At 42.9% G+C, this 23,173-nt stretch overlaps 1 protein-coding gene across 1 annotated transcript; it reads left to right on the top strand.

The window, feature by feature from the left end:
- The first annotated feature begins 15,620 nt into the window (after positions 1–15,620).
- LOC129628606 (glycine N-acyltransferase-like protein 2) lies at positions 15,621–22,385 on the top strand. Its single transcript, XM_055548054.1, has 5 exons — positions 15,621–15,698; positions 17,231–17,338; positions 18,714–18,840; positions 18,935–19,112; positions 21,977–22,385. The coding sequence occupies exons 1-5, from the start codon at positions 15,621–15,623 to the stop codon at positions 22,383–22,385; spliced, it is 900 nt and encodes a 299-aa protein (XP_055404029.1).
- The last annotated feature ends 788 nt before the right edge of the window (positions 22,386–23,173 follow it).

Genomic DNA, 23,173 nt, shown 5'->3' with positions numbered 1-23,173 from the left:
CATTTCCTTCTCTAGAGGGTCTTCCTGACCCAGGTATTGAACCTGGGTTTCCATTGCTGGTGGGTTCTTTACCATCTGAGCCACCAGGGAAGCCCATATGCCTTGAATACACCTAAACTAATCTCATGAAACCCTTCATACTTTTTCGTATTAGTCACTTCAAGGAGTCCAGGCTCTCAGAACGCTTCCCATCTCTCTGTTCTAATCTCTGTAAGGCTCCACTCTCCCTCCCATCTTTCTCCAGCTCCAAAACACCTTCCACTGAGGCTCCTGTAATTCATAGTCAACTGTCAGTAGCCTCTCCAAAACCCGTACCTCTTCTGTGAACAGCCTGTGTCCCCTTTTTGCTCCCAGCTGTCCCCTGAGGGCATTGCTTCCCTTTTAGCCCCTTTAAATGGGAAGTGATTTTTCTTCCATGGCCCTCCAACCATTGGTCAGGCGGTGGGGTAGTCATCCTTCTGTTCTCTGTTGTTGCTTTCTCACCATCCTCTCTAGTGATTCCCTAAAATTGTCTAGTTTTGAATCTCATGGAATCAGCTTACATAACCCATGACCCTCTCTGTTGCTCTCATGTACCCATCCCAAGTGTATTACCCCTCATTTCTCAGGGATTTTGGGTCCTGGTTTATGGACACTTGCCCTGGTACATTCACTGTCTTAATTCTTGGTGATTCCAACAAATATGTGAAGGATATACCTAACAGCTGGCCTCTCAGGTTCTTGAAGCTATCTTTTTTCAATAATCTTTTTTCTCCATCTTCCTTCAACTACCTATTTGTGGTCACATCCAAAACCTTGTCATTACCAGTAAGGACACCCCTCTACAATTATGACTTTGTATTTTCCATTCTCTAGCAGCTACCTGCTTTTCAGCTCATTCCTCAAAGAACCCAGACTCTAATATCATGGCAGCCCTGCCAGGCCCTCCAGACCCATTCCCTGGTGGCTCAGATGGTAAAGCATCTGTCTACAATGCGGGAGACCCGGGTTTGAGCCCTGGGTTGGGAAGATCCCCTGGAGAAGGAAAAGGCAACCCACTCCAGGGATTATATAGAATTCCAGGGACTATAGTCCATGGGGTCGCAAAGAGTCGGACACCACTGAGCGACTTCCACTCTCACACCCCATTGCTCCCTGCTTGTGAGCATGAGTTATGATCACTCCCCATCATCTGCCATCAATCACTTCACCCCTTTCCACACCATTTACACACTCAATGGGCAAAACTGCAAGCATGATGGGAGGCCACTCACCTCCCATCCTGAGCCTAGACTTGTACAGCTGAATGTGGCTGGGAACCCACACGTTCACACTGAATAGTCTTATTTCGAATTCATGACCACACACCTTCAAGTGATTTCTTACGACTGCCAGGCAATCATATTACCCTTCTTTAATTCATTCATTCATTCATTTAATACCTACTTAGATAGCTGTTTCATAACTCCTTTCTCCTCAAACCCACACCTCTTCCCCCTAGTCCCTCTTGGGAAATGACCTTACTTATGAGCCCACTAAAAAAATTTAAACTCTCAGGAGAGAACTACCATCGACTGCTTCTGCCACAAATCACTACTTTTAAACTTTTCATTCACCAGTGTCCCTTCTCTGGTTACCACTGATGAACAAGCCATGCAGTTGTCTGAAGCCAGTCCACCTCCCTGAATGTTATATTTTACTCCCTTTTGTCTACCTAAAGGTATTGCTTTAAGAAGTTTCACATCTTTCTTCTGCGTCATTTTTTCTCCTCTACTGGATATTCCTATCAACATAGTTATGTGATGTATTCTTCTGTTGTAAAAAAATAAAACCTTCTCTTGGTACCCATTCTTTCTTCCAGTTACTTCCCCAGTTTTTTTTTTTTTTGTTCCCTTTGAAAAAAAATTCACTGAAAACGTGGTCTACACATACTCTCCCCAATCCCTCTCCTGAATCTTATTTAATTGGGTTTTACTGCTACGGTTTCACTGAAAGTCTTTTGTCAAGATCATCCTCGATCTCTATGTTTTTAAATCCAATGATCCATTTTTGCATTTCATCTTAATCTCTTAACAACTTCTGACATGATGAACATCCTTGGATGACTTTTTTTCATTTGGCTTTCAAAACAATATACTATCTTGGTTTTCCTCTAACCTCACTGGGTATTCCTATTTATTTATTGTTTCGCTTTATTTTATTATTACTTTTTAATTGAAGTATAATTGATTGGCAATACTATGTTGGTTAGACGCACAAGATTGTTTCTATTCAGTCGCTCAGTCGTGTCCGACTCTTTGCGACCCCATGAACTGCAGCATGCCAGGCCTCCCTGTCCATCACCAACTCCCAGAGCTTGCTCAAACTCATGTCCATTGAGTCGGTGATGTGATCCAGCCATCTCATCCTCTGTCATCCCCTTCTCTTCCTTCCCTCAATCTTTCCCAGCATCAGGGTCTTTTCCAGTATGCACAAAATAGTTATTTGATATTTCTCTGAGTTATAAAATGGTCACCGCAACAAGTCTAGTTACCATCTGTCATCATACAAAGTTATTACATTTTGACTATATTTCCCATGCTGCACATTTCATTACTAGGACTCATTATTTATTTATTTATTTATTTTTGCAACTGGCAGTTTGTACTTCTTAATCTCCCTCATCTATTTCACTCATTCTCCACCCATCTCCCAACTCTGGCAAACCACCAGAGTTCCCTGTATCTATGATTCTGTTTCTGTTTTTTAATGTTTGTTCATTCATTTAGTTTTTTAGATTTCACAATAAGTAAAATCATACAATATTTGTCTTTCTCTTTCTGACTTATTCCAGTTAGCACGATACCTTGTTGGTTCATCCATGCTTTTGCAAATGGTGAGAATTCACTCTTTTTTTTTTTTGTGGCTGATTTATATATATATATGTGTGTGTGTGTATATATATATATATATATATATATGCCACATTTTCTTTATCTGTTCATCTATTGATAGACACTTAGGTTGCTTCCATATATTGTTGTTGTTCAGTCGCTCAGTCGTGTCCAACTCTTTGTAACCCCATGGACTGCAGCTCGACAAGTCTCCCTGTCCTTCACCATCTCCCAGAGCTTGCTCAAACTCATGACCATTGAGTCGATGATGCCATCCAACCATCTCATCCATATCTTGGCTATTGTAAATAATGCTACAACAAGCATAGGAGTGCATATATGTTTTTGGTTTAGTATTTTTATTTTCCTCAGAAAAATCCCATTAGTGGCATAGATGGATTGTATGATAGTTCCATTTTAAAATTTTTGAGGAAGCTTCATACCATTTTCCCAAATGGCTATACCAATTTACATTTCTACTAAAAATGTATGAGGATTTACTTTTTCCCACACGCTTGCCAACTCTTTCTTATTTGTTGTCTCTTAGATGACGGCCATTCTGACAGGTATAGGATGATATCTCATCGTGATTTTGATTTGCATTTCCTTAATGATTTGTGATTTTGAGCATTTTATCTGCTGCTGCTGCTGCTAAGTTGCTTCAGTCATGTCCGACTCTGTGTGACCCCATAGACGGCAGCCCAACAGGCTTCCCCGTCCCTGGGATTCTCCAGGCAAGAATACTGGAGTGGATTGCCATTTCCTTCTCTAATGCATGAAAGTGAAAAGTGAAAGTGAAGTCGCTCAGTCGTGTCCGACTCTTAGCGACCCCATGGACTGCAGCCCACCAGGCTCCTCCATCCATGGGATTTTCCAGGCAAGAGTACTGGAGTGAGGGTGCCATCACCTTCTCCATTTCATCTGCTAGCCCTCTGTAATTTTTCTTTGGAAAAATATCTATTTCCTCTGCCCATTTTAAAATCAGATTGTTTGTCAAGCAGCAAAAGTTCACTGTATAGCACAGGGACCTGTAATCACATCTTGTGATAACCTACAATGGAAAATAATCTGAAAAATAATGAATCACCTTGCTAAGCACTCGAAACATTGTAAGTCAACTATACTTCAGTAATATGTGTAAAGAAAAATCAGTTTTTAAAATTTATTTATTTTTAATTGAAGGATAATTGTTTTACAGTATTATGTTGGTTTCTACCAACCACCCATCAATGTGAAATCCATGGCTGATTCATATTGATGTTTGTGTTTTTGATGTTGAGTTGCATGAGTTCTTTATATATTCCAGATGTTAACACTTTATCAGATATATCATCAGAAAATATTTTTCCCCATTCAGCAGGCTGCTTTTACATTTTATTGATAGTTTCCTTTACTGTGCAAAAGCTTTTTAGTTTGATATAGTCCTATTTATTTATTTTTGATTTTGTTTTTCTTGCCTGAGGAGACATACCCAAAAAGCATTGTTGAGACCAGTGTCAAAGAGTATACTGCTTATGTTTTCCACTAGGAATTTTTATGGTTTCACATCCTATGTTTAAGTCTTTGATCCATTTTGAGTTTTTTTAAATATGGATGAGAAAGTAGTCCACTTTGATTCTTTTGCATGTAGCTGTCCAGTTTCCACAATGCCACTTATTGAAGGGGTGTATTTCCCTTTTGTATATTCTTGCCTCTTTTGTCATAGATTAATTGACCATATGGCTTTTCGGGTGGCTCAGCGGTAAAGAATCTGCCTGCCAATGCAGGAGACCCAGGTTCGATCCTTGGGTCAGGAAGATCCCCTGGAGGAGGGCATGACAACCCACTCCAGTATTCTTGCCTGGGGAATCCCATGGACAGAAAAGCCTGGTGGGCTACAGTCCGTGGGGTTGCAAAAGAGTTGGACATGATGTAGCAACAACAACAAGAACAAAGTCCCCGATACAACAGGTGTTTTTGTAGTCAGAATATTTAGTGTATGGTATGTGGACTTATGTTCTTGTCCTGAGCTCCGCACATGTTGAGTTGGCCCTGTCCTTCAGTGGGAGGGAGAGGTTTCTCCTCAGATTTCTTCTGTAGAGCTGAGCTGTGCTCAGAACCTGTGTGTGTACATGGGGTCCAGTCATGTGTAGGCAACTGCCTAATCTTGGGGGAGGGGCAATGTGTTAATCACGGAACAAGATCCAGAGGGGAGTCCTTGATGAGAAGTAAAACTCCTATGGGCAACATTTTTACAAGACTGATACACTCTCCATACTATTTTGCAATCTGCTTCCTTCATTTAATAACATTCGTGGACACATTCTCTTGACATGGGACAGGTTTGCTAACACCACTTACTGGGAACAACATAACTTATTTAACCACTTTCTAATGGTTGGGCATTTAAATGGTTTTCTGACTTTTTATTTTTCCTAACCTTTCTGTGATGAATCTTCCCTGCTTTCACATCTTTGTAACAGCCAGTTATTTCCTTAGATTGCATGCTTGTGTGCATGCTCAGTCACCTCAGTCATGTCCAATTCTTTGTGACCCCATTGTAGCCCACCAGGCTCCTCTGTCCATAGGATTCTCCAGGCTAGAATGAGTGAGTTGCCATGCCTTCCTCCAGGGGATCTTCCCAACCCAGGGATCGAACCTACATCTCCCATGTCTCCTGCACTGCAGGGGGATTTTTTAAACCACTGAACCACCTGGAGATTTCATCTCAAGAATTAAAATTGAGAATCACAAATGGCTAAAAGTTTCTTCTAGAAACATGTAAGAATCAGCTTTTATCAAGCCACTCCTATTTGTTAGCTACCTTCATATGCAACATCTTTTTTAGTACTCCCAAGAGCCCAAGTCACCCTTATTTTATAGGTGAGGAAATTAAGGCTCTAAAGATGATTTATTGAAGGTGAGGCAGTGGCTAACACATGATCCGTACTTCCTTGTCTAATTCTGGTGCCAGTGCTACTTTTAATCTGCCTCCAGGCCCCCTGAACTTCTTTCACACACTGTCTCGGGGTCTTGGCCAGGAGTGCAGCTTCCTGCTGGACTCACCTTCTATTTGCAGAGCTATTGAGCTTGCCAGGTTCTCTGATCCCTTGGCCAAAGTATTCTTCCTTGTAGCAGCCTTCACCATCAGCTCTGGAGTCTCTCTGGAGCTTAGCCCAGGCTTACAGGGTGCAGAGGGCTAGGGTCTACCCAGAACCCTCTGCCTTTTTCCTTAAAAGACAATCTGTCATCTAAGAGTGGTCATTCTGAAGACACTTCAAGTCACCTTTTCTGATGCATCTAGCCTGGGGATCGGAACTAAAGGGTTTATGTATCACTGCCTCCGGGCTTTCTGGGACCAGTGTGGTTCTGATATTCATTATGTGTAAGTCACTCAGTTGTGTCTGACTCTTCGTGACCCCATGGACTGTAGCCCACCAGGCACCTCTGTCCATGGGATTCTCCAGGCAAGGATACTGGGAGTGGGTTGCTGTTCCCTTCTTCAGGGGATCTTCCCAACACAGAGATTGAATTTGGGTCTCATGCATTTCAGGTGGGTTCTTTACTGACTGCGCCACCAGGGAAATCCACTCATCACATTATATTAATTCTTTAGTCACAGGATAACTTCTTGAAATGATTATGGTAGCCTGGTCTCTAGAGGAAAGGTGGGCTGTCTGGAGGGTGGCAGTGAGCTGTGCTTTCACAGGCACCACAACCTCAGGCTGCATTTCCAGTGACCTCTCTCCCTTCTGATCCATGGCCCCTCCTGGCTGTCTAGCCTGAACCTCCCCCCAAGCTCGGGGGCTCTGCTGGTCCATCATGAATGGATAGTGGGAAGGGGGTCTCATGTGATTGGCCCCACTTTCACAAAGAGTCCCAAACTTGGTCTTCTGGTGTGACTTCCCAATGAGGTGATATATACAGGGATGCTGACAGAACTGAAACAAAATATTCACTATCAAGTATACCTGTCAAGAGTCCACTCTGAATTAACATTCCATAAGTCCTGTGCTGGTCTTGTGAGCCAAAACACTCACAAGTGTTCCATGGTAGTAACCCTTGCTCTTTTTTGTTGCCAAAGGCATAAATATATGGAATGTACAGGTGGACAGCAAGGAGATCAAACCACTAAATCCCAGAGGAAATTATCCCTGAATATTCATGGGAAGTACTGATGCTGAAGCTCCAATACTTTTGGCCACCTGATGCAAAAAGCTGACTCATTGGAAAAGACCCTGATGCTGAGAAAGATTGAAGGTGGGAGGAGAAGGGGATGATAGAGGATGAGATGGTTGGATGGCATCACTGACTCAATGGACATGAGCCTGAGCAAGCTCTGGGAGATGGTGATGGACAGGGAAGCCTGGCATGCTGCAGTCCATGGGGTCACAAAAAGTCAGACATGACTGAGTGACTGAACAACAACAACAACACATTTAAAGCTATATAATAAAGCTACTATAATTAAAAAATTGTTTTATCTGTCTTACTTTTAATATGCCTAATATCACATCTTTAATATGCCTATACCATGATGAAAGGCAGTGAACTAGGCTTCTCTGAACCTCTGGGAGGCACCAACTCTCTTGGAGCTTAGGGACTGCAAGGTGGGGTGGCTGTGGAAGGCTGGTTGCAGACTCGCCCCCCACATTCTCTTGCAGTGTCTCAGGGGTCTCTGGGACTCTGCTTTCACACTGATGTGCTGGCCTTAACCCTTGGCAGTGTGACACTGAGATGCAGCAGCTGCCTCAAGAAAGACTGCACATCTGAATGGCAGTCAGCACTCGTCTATAAAAATCCCTAAGATCCCCAGGAGACTTGACTTTGCAAGATCTCCTAGAGAAGGACTTAAAGATCAAAGGTGGATTTCCCTGGTGGCTCAGACGGTAAAGTGTCTGCCTACAATGTGGGAGACCCAGGTTCAATCCCGGAGTTGGGAAGATCTCCTGGAGAAGGAAATGGCAACCCACTCCAGTACTCCTGCCTGGGGAATCCCATGGACGGAGGAACCTGGTAGGCTACAGTTCACGGGGTTGCAAAGACTTGGACATGACACAGCGACTTCACTTTGACTTTCTTTTCACTTTTCAAAGGTCAAAGGGTCACTCAACCCTGACATACATTAGACTGGACTCCTTCAAGGTCACCTTGAGATGGTGATGGCATGTTTGCACACTGCTTTGGGCTGGCAGTAAATTCCTGGTTTCTTAGAGAATTCACCTGGAGCTCCTCTTGCTTTCAAACCTTAGGGCAGTTTTTTTTTTATGGTCTTTCAAGGACCAGGGTCTCCTCTGATAGTGATGGTTTAGTCCCTAAGTTGTGTCGGACTCTTTGTGACCCCATGGACGGTAGCCTGCCAGGCTCCTCTGTCCATGGCATTTTCCAGGAGAGAACACTGGAATGGGTTTCCATTTCCTTCTCCAGAGTCTTCTCTGCCAGCTTCTAAAAAGACAGTAGGACACTTGGGCTGGGAGACCCCTTGATAAATCTGCTCTCTATCAGAATTTCTAAAGAAGTTCCTCTTGAAATGGCAACCCACTCCAGTATTCTTGACTGGAAAATCCCATGGACAGAGGAGCCTGGTGGGCTACAGTCCACGGGGTAGCAAAGAGTCAGACATGACTGAGTGACTTCACTTCACTTGCTGATTCAAGAGAGCAGCCAGATTCTCAGTTCATGAGTTCAGGTCAGGCAGCAGACTCTGTACCTCTGAACTCTCAGCAAAAGTTCTTCAACTGGAGGATCTTGAACTGCTGGTGACTTTAAATGTGGTTGTATCTCTTTGAAAGTACTTAGTGTGATATTCAAAACTATGCAAGCCTCCACTATCCACAGTGTGATCTTATCCACATAAAAAATTATGCATTTCCTGGCATGAAGTAGACAATTTTTAAAAGGGGATGAATTAATAAATTGTGTAACTATGAGCAACTTTGTTAACAAGTTAATCACACAAAATTGCAAATATGTAAAAATTCTTTCATAGGTTATGTGAACAATTTTTGATTCAAAAAATGGAATTACTGAAATAGGCAAGAGGGAAAAGAAAGAAATGGTGCCTAGTCCTTAGCAAGCATGTAGACAGCAAGTTCTAAATCCTCATTAATGGTTTTTAATATGTCGCCTGAAGTGAATGAGGTAGGTTTGTAAGGAGATATGACCTAGCCAGGGGTGAGGGATTGCTTACTGAAAAATCATAGTTTCATAACAGATCCTGGCCTTTGGCTTCAGCTCGAGGCGTTAATGCTGGCTAGCTTTGTGACCTCAGGGATGATGTTGCCTTTCAACATCATCTTCCTTGTTTGTGTGACAATAACATTTACCTTTCTCATTTTCTGAATGATTAAAACTTCTCAAGTTGGTTCACAACATTCCAGAAAATGGGTAAGATTTTGATGACTTAATATCCCTTTCCCCTATTTCAGGGTCTCCAAAATGTTAAAATAGATCATACTCTTTTAGTAATTTTTAAAATTTCACTTTTAAAATTATATATATATTTATCTTTGGCCATGCCATGTGGCTTGTGGGATCCTAGTTCCCTGACCAAGGATCAAACCTGTGCCACCTGCATTGGAAGCAAGGAATCTCAATCTCTGGAGGCACTGAGGTCACAAGAGTTTAAAGTTATGAGGCTGAGTATTTCACAAGGAAGCAAAATTTTCCATCTTTTGTTTGCCCAAATGATGTATTTGAATATTGCTGCAGCTAGGTCATTTTTGCAAATTACCTTATTATTACTGCTTTGGATTAGCCAGTTGGCTACAAGCGCTAGTGTGGAAGCTGTGGTGGGAAACTTATAAATGCAGAATTTGCTCAGTACGGAACATGTTCCCAGTCTTCCTCTGGTGCACAAAGCCGCTGACTTCATTCATGTAAACAGGACCGCCGGTTTGCTCAGTAAGAGTCCGTAACTTGGAGCTTTATGCTAAACAGGAACAACCTGAATCAGGTGAGATTTATTGTGGGTGAGACAATTTGTGGCCTTTAGAGAAATTTCTCCATTGTCACACTGAGAAACCGCAGAAGGTGCTCTGCACACGTCTAGAAAGAAACTGCAGGTAAGCAGAATTGTTTTAGACAGCCAAACTCTTGTCTCTTCTCAGCCTTTCAATAAAGTAGGGTCCTATTCTAAAGAATGTGTATTTGTTCATTCATTTTACAGACCATGGAATTCTCCAGGCCAGAATACTGGAGCGGGTTGCCTTTCCCTTCTTCAGGGGGTCTTCCCAACCCAAGGATTGAACCTGGGTCTGCCACATTCTTTACCAGCTGAGCCACCAGGGAAGCCCAAGAATACTGGAGTGTGTAGCCTATCCCTTCTCCAGGGGATCTTCCCAACCCAGGAATCAAACCGGGGTCTCCTGCCTTGCAGGCAGATTCTTTATCAGCTGAGGCACCAGGGAAGGCTGATTCTAGAGAATGTGTATTTGTTCATTTCCCCCCTGCAAACCTTGGAAGAGCACTCACCAGCGTCCCAGGGCTGAGAATGAATTTCTCAAGGAAATTGTAGGTCCCTGGAGCTAGAAAGTCCTTTGAGAATAAAAGTATTTTGAGTACAAAGCCAGTGTTTTGAACTGTCAGGCTTCTCTGATCCTTTCCCTGAATTATAGACTACTGATCGGCCCATGCCTTTGCCTGCCACCCTTCAGGCACCCATAGGAATCCTGAGTAAAGATGAGAGTCCGCATACCCCTGGTCTTCAATCCATGCTTTGAAAGTATTACTTGCATAGCAAACGTCTTCCTTCGAGTGCTGGGCCACGTGGCTAAGATGAAGCTTGACTCTTTCAGGCTGCTTTCTGCCAGACCTCGGTCTGTTTATTGATATATTCGGCACTTGACCCTCAAACACCAGCCGCATTCTGGTGATGGCTATGGCACCTGTAGCTGCCAGTCCCTTCCCGACTCCCACTCTGTCGATCTGAAACCTACATCCATCTATCCAGAACCGACCTACCCCCGACAGCCTCACCGCTGACGGCCGAATTCCTCATTCCAACACTCTATTCTATGAATATATTCCCCTGTCCATCGCCACTGCTGTTCTTTTAGCCTCATAAAGTAAATTCATCCTACACTCTACATCTTTTCCCACTTTGTTGGACCTGTTTCCTATTTTACTTCTTTCTTTCTCTCTCCTGAAAGTACAAGTGTTAGTTTTGCTCAGTCGTGTCCAACTCTTTGCAACCTCGTGGATGGTAGCTGGCCAAGCTCCTCTGTCCATGGAGATTCTCTGGGCAGGCATACTGCCGTGGGTTGCCATTCCCTTCTCTTCTCCAGGAAAACATCCCAATCCAGGGATCAAACCCGGGTCTCCTGCAATGCAGGTGGGTTCTTTACCATCTGAGGCATCAGGGAAACCCCTTCTCTCACCTAGATCCCACAAATTCAGTTTCGAGTGTCATCATCTCATGCTCAAATATTTACTTTGCCACTTATCTTTTTTTTTTCTAATTCAGATTCTTTATTTTTTTTAATTTTTTTAATTTTTAATTATTTTATTATTATTTTTTTTACTTTACAATATTGTATTGGTTTTGCCATACATCAACATGCATCTGCCACGGGTGTACATGTGTTCCCCATCCTGAACCCCCCTCGCACCTCCCTCCCCATACCATCCCTCTGGGTTATCCCAGTGCACCAGCCCCAAGCTTCCCGTATCCTGCGTCAAACCTGGACTGGCGATTTGTTTCTTATATGACATTATACATGTTTTAATGCCAAATCATCTCCCAAATCATATCGCCCTCCCTCTCCCACAGAGTCCAAAAGACTGTTCTATACATCTGTGTCTCTTTTGCTGTCTCGCATACAGGGTTGTCGTTACCATCTTTCTAAATTCCATATATATGCGTTAGTATACTGTATTGGTGCTTTTCTTTCTGGCTTACTTCACTCTGTATAATAGGCTCCAGTTTCATCCACCTCATTAGAACTGATTCAAATGTATTCTTTGTAATGGCTGAGCAATACTCCATCGTGTATAAGTACCACAGCTTTCTTATCCATTCATCTGCTGATGGGCATCAGGGTTGCTTCCATGTCCTGGCTATTATAAACAGTGCTGGGGACTACCCGAGTGCCTGAACCTGAGCGGCTTAGACCTGGGAGGTGCATGCAGCCCAGGGCCGGCCTGGGACAGTTCCCGGTGGAGCAGCCCAGAGCCTGAACTGTGTGGGCAGGGAGGGTGCACGTGCCGTGAGCGCAGGCAGGCCCAGTGTGGCTGAGACACTACAAGCACAGGCCGGTGTTATTTGTTTGCAGCGTCCCTCCCTCCCCACAGCGCGACTGAACAAGTGAGCCTAAAAAAGTGTCCACCACCACCCCCTTGTGTCAGGGCGGAAATCAGACACTGAAGAGACCAGCAAACAGAAGCTAAAAGCGAGGGAACTGCCTTGGAAGTGACAGGTGCAATAGATTAAAACCCTGTGGTTAGTACCGACTACATAGGAAGGGGCCTATAGATCTTGAGAAATATAAGCCGGACCAAGAAACTGTCGGAAAATGAACTGACCCCACACTGCCCACAACAACATCAGAGAAAGTCCTAGATATATTTTTACTATTTTTACAATCATTCTTTTCTTTTTTTTTCTTCTTCTTTTAACTTTTTTTCAATTTTTAAGTCCTCTATTACTCCTTTAATTTTCGTTTTTATAACCTACTATTACTTTTCAAAAAAAGACTATTTTTTAAAGCAAACTTTATATATATATATATATTTAATAATTTTGTGGCTTTCGTTTTTTTTTCTGCTTCTTCTTTTCTTTAATATTGTATTTTTGAAAATCCAACCTCTACTCTAGAATTTTAATCTTTGCTTTTTGATATTTGTTATCAATTTTGTACCTTTAAGAACCCAATCTTCAATACCTATTTTTACTTGGGAGTGAGATTACTGGCTTGAGTGCTGTTTCCCTCTTTGGACTCTCCTTTCTCTCCACTATGTCGCCTCTGTCTCCTCCCTCCCCCTTCTCTTCTCTACCCAACTCTCTGAATCTCTGTGTATTCCAGACGGTGGAGGACACTTAGGGAACTGATTACTGGCTGGATCTGTCTCCTTTTCATTCCCTCCTTTTATCCTCCTGGCCACCTCTGTCTCCTTCCTCCCTCTTCTCTTCTCTGTATAACTCCATGAACATCTCTGAGCAGCCCAGACTGTGGAGCACACATAAGGAAGTGATTACTGGCTAGCTTGCTCTCTCCTCTTTTGATTCCACCTCAACTCATTCGGGTCACCTCTAACTCCCTCCTCCCTCTTCTCTTCTCCATGTAACTCTGTGAACCTCCCTGGGTGTCCCTCACTGTGGAGAAACTTTTCATCTTTAACCTAGATATTTTATCAGTGGTGCTGTATAGAAGGAGAAGTCTTGAGACTACTGTAAAAATAATACTGAAAATCAGAAGCAGGAGGCTTAAGTCCAAATCCTGAGAACATCATAGAACACCTGACTCCAGGGAACATCAATCGATAGGAGCTCATCAAACGCCTCCATACCTACACTGAAACCAAGCACCACCCAAGGGCCAACAAGTTCCAGAGCAAGACATACCACACAAATTCCCCAGCAACACAGGAACACAGCCCTGAGCTTCAATACACAGGCTGCAGACAGTTACTCCAAATCCAATGACATCTCATAACTCATTACTAGACACTTCATTGCACTCCAGAGAGAAGAAATCATCCCCACCCATCAGAACACCAACACAAGCTTCCCTAACCAAGAAATCTTGACAAGTCACCAATACAACCCAACCCACAGCGAGGAAACTCCATAATAAAGAGAACTCCACAAACTGCCAGAATACAGAAAGGCCACCCCAAACTCAGCAATAAAAACAAGATGAAGAGACAGAGGAATATCCAGCAGGTAAAGGAACAGGATAAATGCCCACCAAACCAAACAAAAGAGGAAGAGATAGGGAATCTACCTGATAGAGAATTCCAAATAATGATAGTGAAAATGATTCAAAATCTTGAAATAAAAATGGAGCCATTTATCTTTTTTGCTGCTCTAAGCCTGGAAAATCTAACCCTAGTTTGTTTCAATCTGTCTCTTCTGCCTCTAGTCTCTGGGTGCTGACCTCACCTGTGTGAATAAATAACCCTTCCAAGTTAGGGTTTTCATCTGAATCTGGTCTTAAGTAATACTGGGGAATCCCTGTGTGTATTCCCAGTCTGTACTTTTGCTAACGAACATCAGAAGCCATTCAAATCCTATTTTCCCTTGCTTGAATTTGAAGATCTTCTAATTTTCCCTCATACACACACACACACACACACACACACACACACACTTACACACACACACACACGCACATAGCATCTATCACTTCGCAAAACATCACATACATTTTGTGACGACATAATCCTTAAAACAGCCTACAAAGGAGTTATTATTATGCCTATTTTATAGATAAAGAAAGTGAAGCTCAGAGACATTCAAGTAAAGTGACCTGCCTACTCCAGGGATCATGTTCTTGACCATTCCATTTCCATTTGTTTTGCTTCTGCTATACGCATGTATGGGCTTCCCTGGTGGCCCAGACGGTGGAGTCTGCTTGCGGTGCAGGAGACCTGGATTTGATCCCTGGGTCGGGAAGATCCCCTGGAGAAGGGAATGACTACCCACTTCAGTATTTCTTGCCTGGAGAATTCCATGGACAGAGGAGCTACCGTCCATTGGGTCACAAAGAGTCAGACACAACTTAGCAACTAACACTTTCACTTTTTTTCCCGCACACATATGGGGCTTCCCAGGTGGCACTAGTGGTAAAGAATCTGCCTGCCAATGCAGGAGATGCAAGAGATATGGGTTCCATCTCTGGGCTGGGAAGATCTCCTGGAGAAGGAAATAGCAACTTGCTCAAGTATTCTTGCCTGGAAAATTCCAGGAAAGAGGAGCCTGGCACGCTGAAGTCCATGGGGTCACAAAGAGTTGGACATGACTGAGCACACATACACACATACACAGGATGCTGGATTTTTCAGGATTGTTAAGATTTAAAAAAATTTGCCACCTCTCCTATAAGCCATCAAAATTGCTTGGAATTTCTTGTATTTGTTAATTTTTAGAAGATATGGCTACTCTTGTAAAATGTCTTTAAGTATCCTATATTCCTTGATCGAGTACATGTAATATACATATATATTATATAATTATGTATGCAGTCAGATATTTGTGTATATGAGACTGAAGAATGTTCATAAGTGTATCTTACTTATATACTACATTGTTTCAGAATGAATTTGAGGTGAGTACTAATTTGGGATTATATCATATCTCTTCTTTATTTTATGACATGGATATTTTCCTGTGTCATTAAATCCATTTTGAAGATATCATTTTAACGGCTACCTGGTGAGCCATTATTTGGATATGCCATCATTAACTTCACCAATTTCCTATAATGGATTTCAGATCATTTCTAAATTTACACTGTCATAATACTATAGTAAATTTTCTTATGTTTACATTCTTACAGGCGTCTGCTATTATCTCCTTGGTATGAGTTCCTAGAAGTGGAATCATTGAATACAAGGTTTTCTCTGTTTTCAAGGTTGCTAACATACAGTTCCAGTTTCTGGGTTTTGCCAGTTGGTACTTGGGCACAACCTTGGGTACGGTGTTGTACCTCGAGCACTGCGTGGCTGTCCTTGGGGACTTCTCCTTCTTGCTCTTCCAGGATACCTGTCTCAGATCTCCAGGTGTTTTTGTTGGTGTGTTTCTTTCCTCAGAGTGTCTTCCCCAGGGAAGGGGCTTGGGTGCTATACAAGATGTTTGTGCTTCGTGAACCCCAGCAGCTTCAGATTTTGTATGAATCCTTGGAAGAGAGCATCCCTGAGTCCTTGAAGGTAAGGGAGTAGGGGGAGATGGGGGAAGAGATGACTAAGGCATGAAGAAGATAGACTTGGGCTCAGGACTTTCCAGGGCAGATGGAGGTGCAAGCCCAAGATTCCTTCTGCCTGGGACTATCTTAACACCCACATCCAATCACCTCCTTTACTTCCCTGGGGATTCTTCAGTATCTTTTAAAAAAACTTTTTATTTTGTACTGGGGTATAGCTGATTAGCCGCATCATGGCCGTTTCAGATGAACAGCACAGGGACTCAGCCATATATGCACAATATCTTTTTAAAATCTATTTTTGCTTATTTATCTGCACTGGGTCTTAGCTTCGGCATGCAGGGTCTAGTTCCCTGACCAGGGGTCGAGCCTACTCCCTGCCACATTGGGAGCTCAGGGTCTGAGCCGCTAGACCATCAGGAGAGACCCTACAATATCTTTTGAACCAATTCTGCTGCTATGTTTAGTGGATTTCCTTAACTGTTCCAAGCTATTGGTCACCTGCAACTTGATAACCAGAGTATCTATCTGACACACATATGATCATATCACTCCCTTGCTTTAAAATGCTAGTGGTGGTTCATGTCCAAAGCATAAAGCCCATACTCCTTAACTGGATATACAAACGTTTATCTAAAACGTCTCTTCATTTCCCAACATGGAAGATGTGCTATGCGTTACGATCACTGACCCCTCACAGTTCAGCAGGTGGGATTGAATCTCAGCACCTTCAAGCCGCCAATCACGTTCCTTCTCCTAACGGAAATTGCTGATCTTCCTCTTCTCTTTACTTCACCAGGTTCATTTATTTTTCATGGTCCAATTTAAATGTTAGTTTTTCTGTAAGTCTCCCACCACTTCTGGACAAGTAGTGACTTTGCCTTTTTTCGACCCCACCTGACCATGTGTACAGACCTATTGGAACACATGCCTTTTTAAGATCAGACTGTATCTCTTTGCCCTTGTAGATTTAACTTGGAGGGGGTGGCTATATCATATCCACCTTTGAATTCTCCATATTTGACACAAATTTGATATATAATAGATGCTGAATAAATGGCGTGGTATTAACATTTAAAATAGGAAAAATATCAATAGTATGGATTTTTCAAAAAATGAATGAATACATGTTAGAGAAGCCAGTTTGTTTGCTATTAACTTGGATTTTGGGGGATCCTCCCTGCACCATTTTGCAGTATGTCTTTCGATGAATAGTCCAACGTGCCATCCTGGAACCACCAGTCCTGCCGTTTCAAGTCCTTCTTTTAAAAAAATGTTTATTTGCTTCTGTGGCTGCACCGGGCCTCTCTCATGCATAGGATCTCTCGCTGCAGCATGTGAGACCCTAGCTGCGCCAGGTGGGATCCAGTCCCTTGACCAGGGATCCCTGCACTGGGGGCTGGGAGTCTTAGCCCCTGGACTATGAGGGAAGTCCTCCATCAAGTCCTTCTAACTCCTTCTTTTACTTCCTGTGCCACAGGCAAGACCCTGTCTCAAAGAAAAATTTCATCCTCTCCTGCTTTGTTGTCGCTCTTGTAGGTGTATGGCACCCTTTTCCACATTAGAAATAAAAACCCGTTCAACCTAGAGGTGCTGGTGGACGCCTGGCCAGAGTATCAGACAGTCGTCATACGGCCTCAGAAGGAGGTGAGACCCTGGCTCCTGAGGGTCAGGCCACTCACCCTCAGGACGGGGATGAGGGGCTGCAGCTAGGGGCCTGCAGGGCGGGGGGCAGGGGGAAGGATCTTGACACATCTGATTCATACAGATTTGGGAAGGGTTGCTTGGAGGAGAGGGCAGGATGGTGAGACGACACGCGGGAGTAGACCGCAGAGCCAATAGTCCGGGACCTGGAAGTTGCTCTAGAACTCCATTCAGTCAGCTGTCTCCTGTCAAGACTCGGATGAGAGGCATCCACCTCAACCTGGATGCCTGCGGTTGCAAATGGTCAGGAAGTGTTTTGCTTTCCCTGTGACTCCATACCGCAATCCGACAGTACTTCGAGCAGTGCTGAGTGTGAGGTCTAAGACCGCTGCTTTCCTAACACAGAAGATGAAGTTGACAAAAATGACGATGTCAGAGATTTGTGAAACAGTAGACGCCATGTTTGTTTCATATGAGCGTCTTCATCTTTCAGGGGAGTATGAGTCGCGAATCCCATCCTTCCCGGAGTAGCAATACTTTAACAGGCCCGTCCCCCTTATCCATATAGATAGTCATCAGAGGTGCTAGAACACAGTGTCGCCTGCAGCGGGCCCCGGGGGCAAGCCAGCAGCAGGGGGCAGACAGGCGGCTGGGGGCACAGCGGGCCCTGTGCCTGGGTGCTTCTGTGCGCTCTGGCACCATGGCTCAGCGTGGGGACATTTTCTATCAGTGCTCTGTTCTCACGGGCACACCGAGCGCAGATCACCGTGCCAGCTCCAGAGGGCTGGGTCAGAACTAACCCGAAAGTGTCAGTGGCCCAGTCGTGTCCTGCTCTGTGTGACCCCGTGGACTGTAGCCCACCAGGCTCCCCTCTCCATGGCATTCTCCAGGGCAGAATACTGGAGTGGGGTGCAGTGCCCTCCTCCAGGGGATCTTCCTGACCCAGGGATTGAACCAGCATCTCTTACGTCTCCTGCACTGGCAGGCGGGTTCTTTGCTACCAGCGCCACCTGGGAATTCACTTTCAGAATTAGCGGAGGTGGCACCTTCTCACAGACCAGGAGCCTGGACCCCAGCCCTCCACCCCTCAGGCCCCCACTCTCAGGCCTTTAACACACACTCTTTCTGCTGCACTTCCCATCTCAGACACTGGGACTGCTTGCCCGTCGTCCCAAAGGCAGTTGACTCCAGGGCACCACCAGGAAGGAGCCCCTTCCCGTGGCTTATTCTACAAGGGAGTCCACGGAAATGTCTGCACCTCTCTCACACAACAACAACATAGCCTATCCAGCAAATTAGTCTCTAGCACTCGGGACACAGGCAAAGCATTTTGTGAACGATATCACTATGTAAATATGATTGGTGTTTGTTATGTCAGGAGATGAAGGATGACCTGGATTATTATACCAACACTTACCACATCTTCACCAAAGCTCCTGACAAGTTAGAGGAAGTCCTAGCGTGCCCGCAGGTCATCAACTGGGAACAAGCCTTCCAGATTCAAGGTGACCGGTCTAAATTAAAGCCAAAGATGTCCCGTTTAATTTATAGTAGATATGAAAGGGGGGGGAATGATGTTTGCTTTTCTCCTCTCCACAGGATGTCAAGAGAGCTTGGGCGAGGCAATACAAAAAGTTGCAGCTTCAAAATCAGTGCAGGTGGATTATCTGAGAACCGTGCTTTTTGTGTTTGAAAAACCAACACTCGAGGCATCGAGTGGTGACAAGATGGATTTGATGAAGTTATTAAAAATTCCTAAAGTGCTTGAAGATAAAAGGTGAGATTTTTACCTTTTGCTTCTGAAATTTCTGATAGACTAGTTCAGTTGCCCTATGGGCCAGACTTGTAAATGTAGGATCTGAGACTAAATTATAATGGTGTTCAGAGCTGCACAGGTAAGAAAGGGAACCGTGTTAAGTAATGTTTGCTGAGCTTGGGCAGGAACTTTGTTAGAGTAGGTTATTTTCCACATATCAACTTCCTTAGATCTCACAAAAGTGCTCCTGGAAGAATATTGGACATCATGGTGGAATTGAAAAACTTTTACTGAAACTTCATTTTTTGACAAAAAAAAAAAAAAAAAAAAAAGCTTCATACTATGCAAAGTCTGGGTGTGTGTGTGTGTGTGTGTGTGTGTGTAGTTGCCAAGCTGTACTTGACTCTTTTGCAATCCCAATGGACTGTAGCCCACCAGGCTCCTCTGTCCATGGGTTTCCTGGGCAAGAAAACTGGAGTGGGTTGCCATTTCCTTCTCCAAAGGATCTTCCCAACCCAGGGATCAAACCTGCATCTCTTGCAGTGCAGAATTCTTTACCACTGATCCACCAGGGAAGCCCTATGCAAAGGATACAAATATACAAAGTAAAAAGTGAAGGCTCACTCACTTGGATTTCCAAAAATCTTTCTGTCCCCATGTAGATACTCTTAGCATTGCTTTTAGAACTCTGTATGTATGAGTTGTTTTGTTGGTTTTTTCTCTACAACATATGCATGCCTCTACTGCAGTTTACTCTTTTCACTCAGCAGTGTGTTATACACAGCTTTCACGTAAGGTCATACAGGCATCCTTCATTTATGTTGACAGCTGCATAGACCACAAGAGGGAGATGTACAATTCTGTGTGCCCGTATTTACACACTTGATTTCTCTCCAGTTCTTCCTGATAACAGAAATTCTGCAATAAATGTCTTCACAAATAGATCATCACACAAGTTGTATAAGTATTACTGAAAACTGAACTCCTAGAATTTAAATGCCTGGGTAAAATAATACGTGCATTAAATGGAAGATTTTACCAAATTGGATGGTGTGCATGAAGTATGAACATATGATAGCATAGCATATGAAAAAACCCGTCCTTCAGTAGGGACACGGATAGTAGGGACTATGGTACAGTCCAAATGCTGGGATAATATACAGCCGTTAACAAGAATGAAGCAGCCTTCTGTGAACTAATAAGGAAACAACTCCAAAAGTATATTCTGAAACAACAGCAACAGCAAAAATATACAGTGAAGCAACAACATCAGCAACAACTAAGACAGGCAGAACCGTGTAGCCAGTGCGTCATCACAGTAGAGCACACCCGACATTCCAAACAACGCCTCTGGAAAGTTACATAAATGTGTCACATCACTAGTTGCCTCTGGAGAAGGTAACTGTGTGATAAGGAATCAGAGAAAAAGGAAATGATTATTTTCCACTGATATCCATTTATGCTTAATAATATATAATATAATAATAGTAACATCAAAAATAAATAAAATCTAAATATACACTAAATACGTAGAATTGATTTAGACAGGAGAGTCAATAGTATTTTAACCCTGCTCTAGCTCAACTGTGTTCCCATGAGAATCGTAAAAGAAATGTTTGCATGGAGAAAAATGGTGGATGTGGGTTAAATAATACTTGACATTATAACTGGAAATCTGGAATGAAGTGCCTGTCCTAAGGCAGTTCTTTATTTCCTCTAAACCCAAATATATATTTGGATATCTTACCCCTCTGGGTCTAACTGTAGCACAAGAGGAAGGCACGTGAGGATGCTGGAGACCTTTGAGGAAGTAGGACCAGAATCAGTTTGAGGATGATAGAGAGAAAGCCTCACCTATGTGTAGACAGTTGAGAGCCCTTGTGATCCCACCCAATGGCAAATGTGAAGTGACTTTGAAACTGACAGGTTCCTGGAAACTCTTCCTCCTTGAGAAGGGGGAGAACTTCTTTGAGATCTTCCTTCTGTGCCAACCACTCCTTCCCACAGAAGATGTAATGCTGATTTTGCAGATGAGAAAACGCAGTCTCAGGTAACTTGTCCAATAATAGAATCAGGGCTAAAATCCTGATTATTACCACACACACACACAAAAATCCAATATCCTTTTTACCTATGTTTCTGCTCCTGAAACTGCATTTTTGTACTTCTCTAGTGGTATGTGGTGATGGGTTTTGGGACACATGAATCCATAAGATCAACATGGCTCTCATCTCCCTGAGATGTACATTTTGTTGAACTATCTGTTGGAAGAAACATTGTCTTGTGTATTTAGATATTTTGTGAAGTATAATTTGAAATCTAAATGTTTAAATGGAAGTTTAGTTGATTTACATTATATTAGTTTCAGGTGTACAGTATAGAGGCTCAATATTTTTTAGGCTATATTTCATTTAAAAGTCATCTCAACATGATAAATATGTTTCCTTGCACTGTATATCCTTGTAGCCTATCCCTTTTATACATCGTAGCTTGTACCTCTCAATGCCACATTTTTCATACAAGAAACTTTAAAGAAAATTCAGCCCCATGGAAGGTTGCACGGCTTATAGTCCTTGCTCTTTTAGGAACATACACTGTTATTCTCCTTTGATGGGATGGTTGGTTGGACTTTTTGAGATACGTTATACTGTATCTAGCCAACTCTCTGCTATTAAATGTATCATAAATGACCGAGGATTTTTCTTACTTTCAATTATTTGGGAACATTTTGAAGCAGGCATATAAATAGTTGTGTGTGTGTGTGGAGTGTACATCTATTTCTTCCTCTGGGCTGTGGATCCTTAAGGAAAGGGGGTGTCATATTTTCTGCCATCATGATGCTTTCTAAATGTTGGCTGAATACATTCATATTCTTTTCTTGACAGGAAAGAAACCTTTCAGAACATCGTCTTGGATGTCTCGCATGCAAGGCTTGTGAATGAGCAATGGGAATTGGGAAAAAACGAGAAGAGCTTGAAATATGTTGAACGCTGTCTCCAGAATTTTACAGGATTTGGTGTTCTGAATTCAGAAGGGAAACCAATCTCTTGGTTTCTGACAGAACAGTCCTGTGAGATAAGAATGGGTTACACTTTCCCCAAATACCGAGGCCAAGGCCACATGTCGCAAATAGGTTGCCAGAGTATAGCATATTTTTTTTCCAAAAAAATACCATTTTATCTGCATGTGGCAGAAGATAAAGAAAAATCTCAACAGATATTGCTCAGTTTTGGTTTCAAGAATGCTCTTTGTGGCTGGCATCAGTGGAAATGCACCCCTAAGAGATACTGCTGATGGTGCTATTGTCCATTTCAAGTGTTTCTTATCAGGGAAAAAACATCAGTGCAAACAAACATGGTACTGTACACGAGCAACAAAGCCATCCACTTATCTGGGGCTCAGGCCCTGCTCAGGCCACACTGCTATAATAGTTTTGTCTTCTTTCTCTTGTATATTGCAAAACATTAGAAGCTTGGCTCCTTGCTGTCATGCTTTTCCTTTACGGTGAGAAATGTCTCAGAGCTGAAATTACCCAGTGTCAGTCATTAGTGCTAACATATCCCATTTTATTCTTTGAAGAAGACTTCTTTCGGGGAAGAATTTTGCTTTTTCATGCTTCTAATTTGAAAATAAAATGTCTCCTTGGAAGTCTCTTCTCTGGTGTTCTTCTCTTCTTCCTACAAAGTTTCCCAACGGATCTTTCAAAATGCTTCAGCATCATTGCTTTTGGTCTTGGGTACCCTTAAAAGTGCCTTGAGGTACTATACTGAATTCAATTATGTGGCCATCAGTGAAAGTTTGGTTTTCTGACTAGCTTTTTATCACAGAAACTTGGTTAAGTCGAATTGTATAGCATAACTTCATATTTTCAATAAGATTTTAGATACATGCTGTATTAGTTTCCTATTATTGTTGTAACAAATTACCACAAATTTAGTGACTGATGATCCAGTGACATGCTCTACCATATGATCCATCAATCCCACTCCTGGACATATATCCTGAGAAAACAAAAATTTAAAAAATATACATGCACCCCAATGTTCATTGCAGCACTACTTACAAGAGCCAAGACAGTGGAA

The sequence above is a fragment of the Bubalus kerabau genome, chromosome 15, assembly GCF_029407905.1.
Source record: "Bubalus kerabau isolate K-KA32 ecotype Philippines breed swamp buffalo chromosome 15, PCC_UOA_SB_1v2, whole genome shotgun sequence".
In the NCBI taxonomy this organism is placed as follows: Eukaryota; Metazoa; Chordata; class Mammalia; order Artiodactyla; family Bovidae; genus Bubalus; species Bubalus kerabau.
Note: the sequence above shows the minus strand (reverse complement) of the source record. Positions and strands in the feature narration are given on the sequence as shown.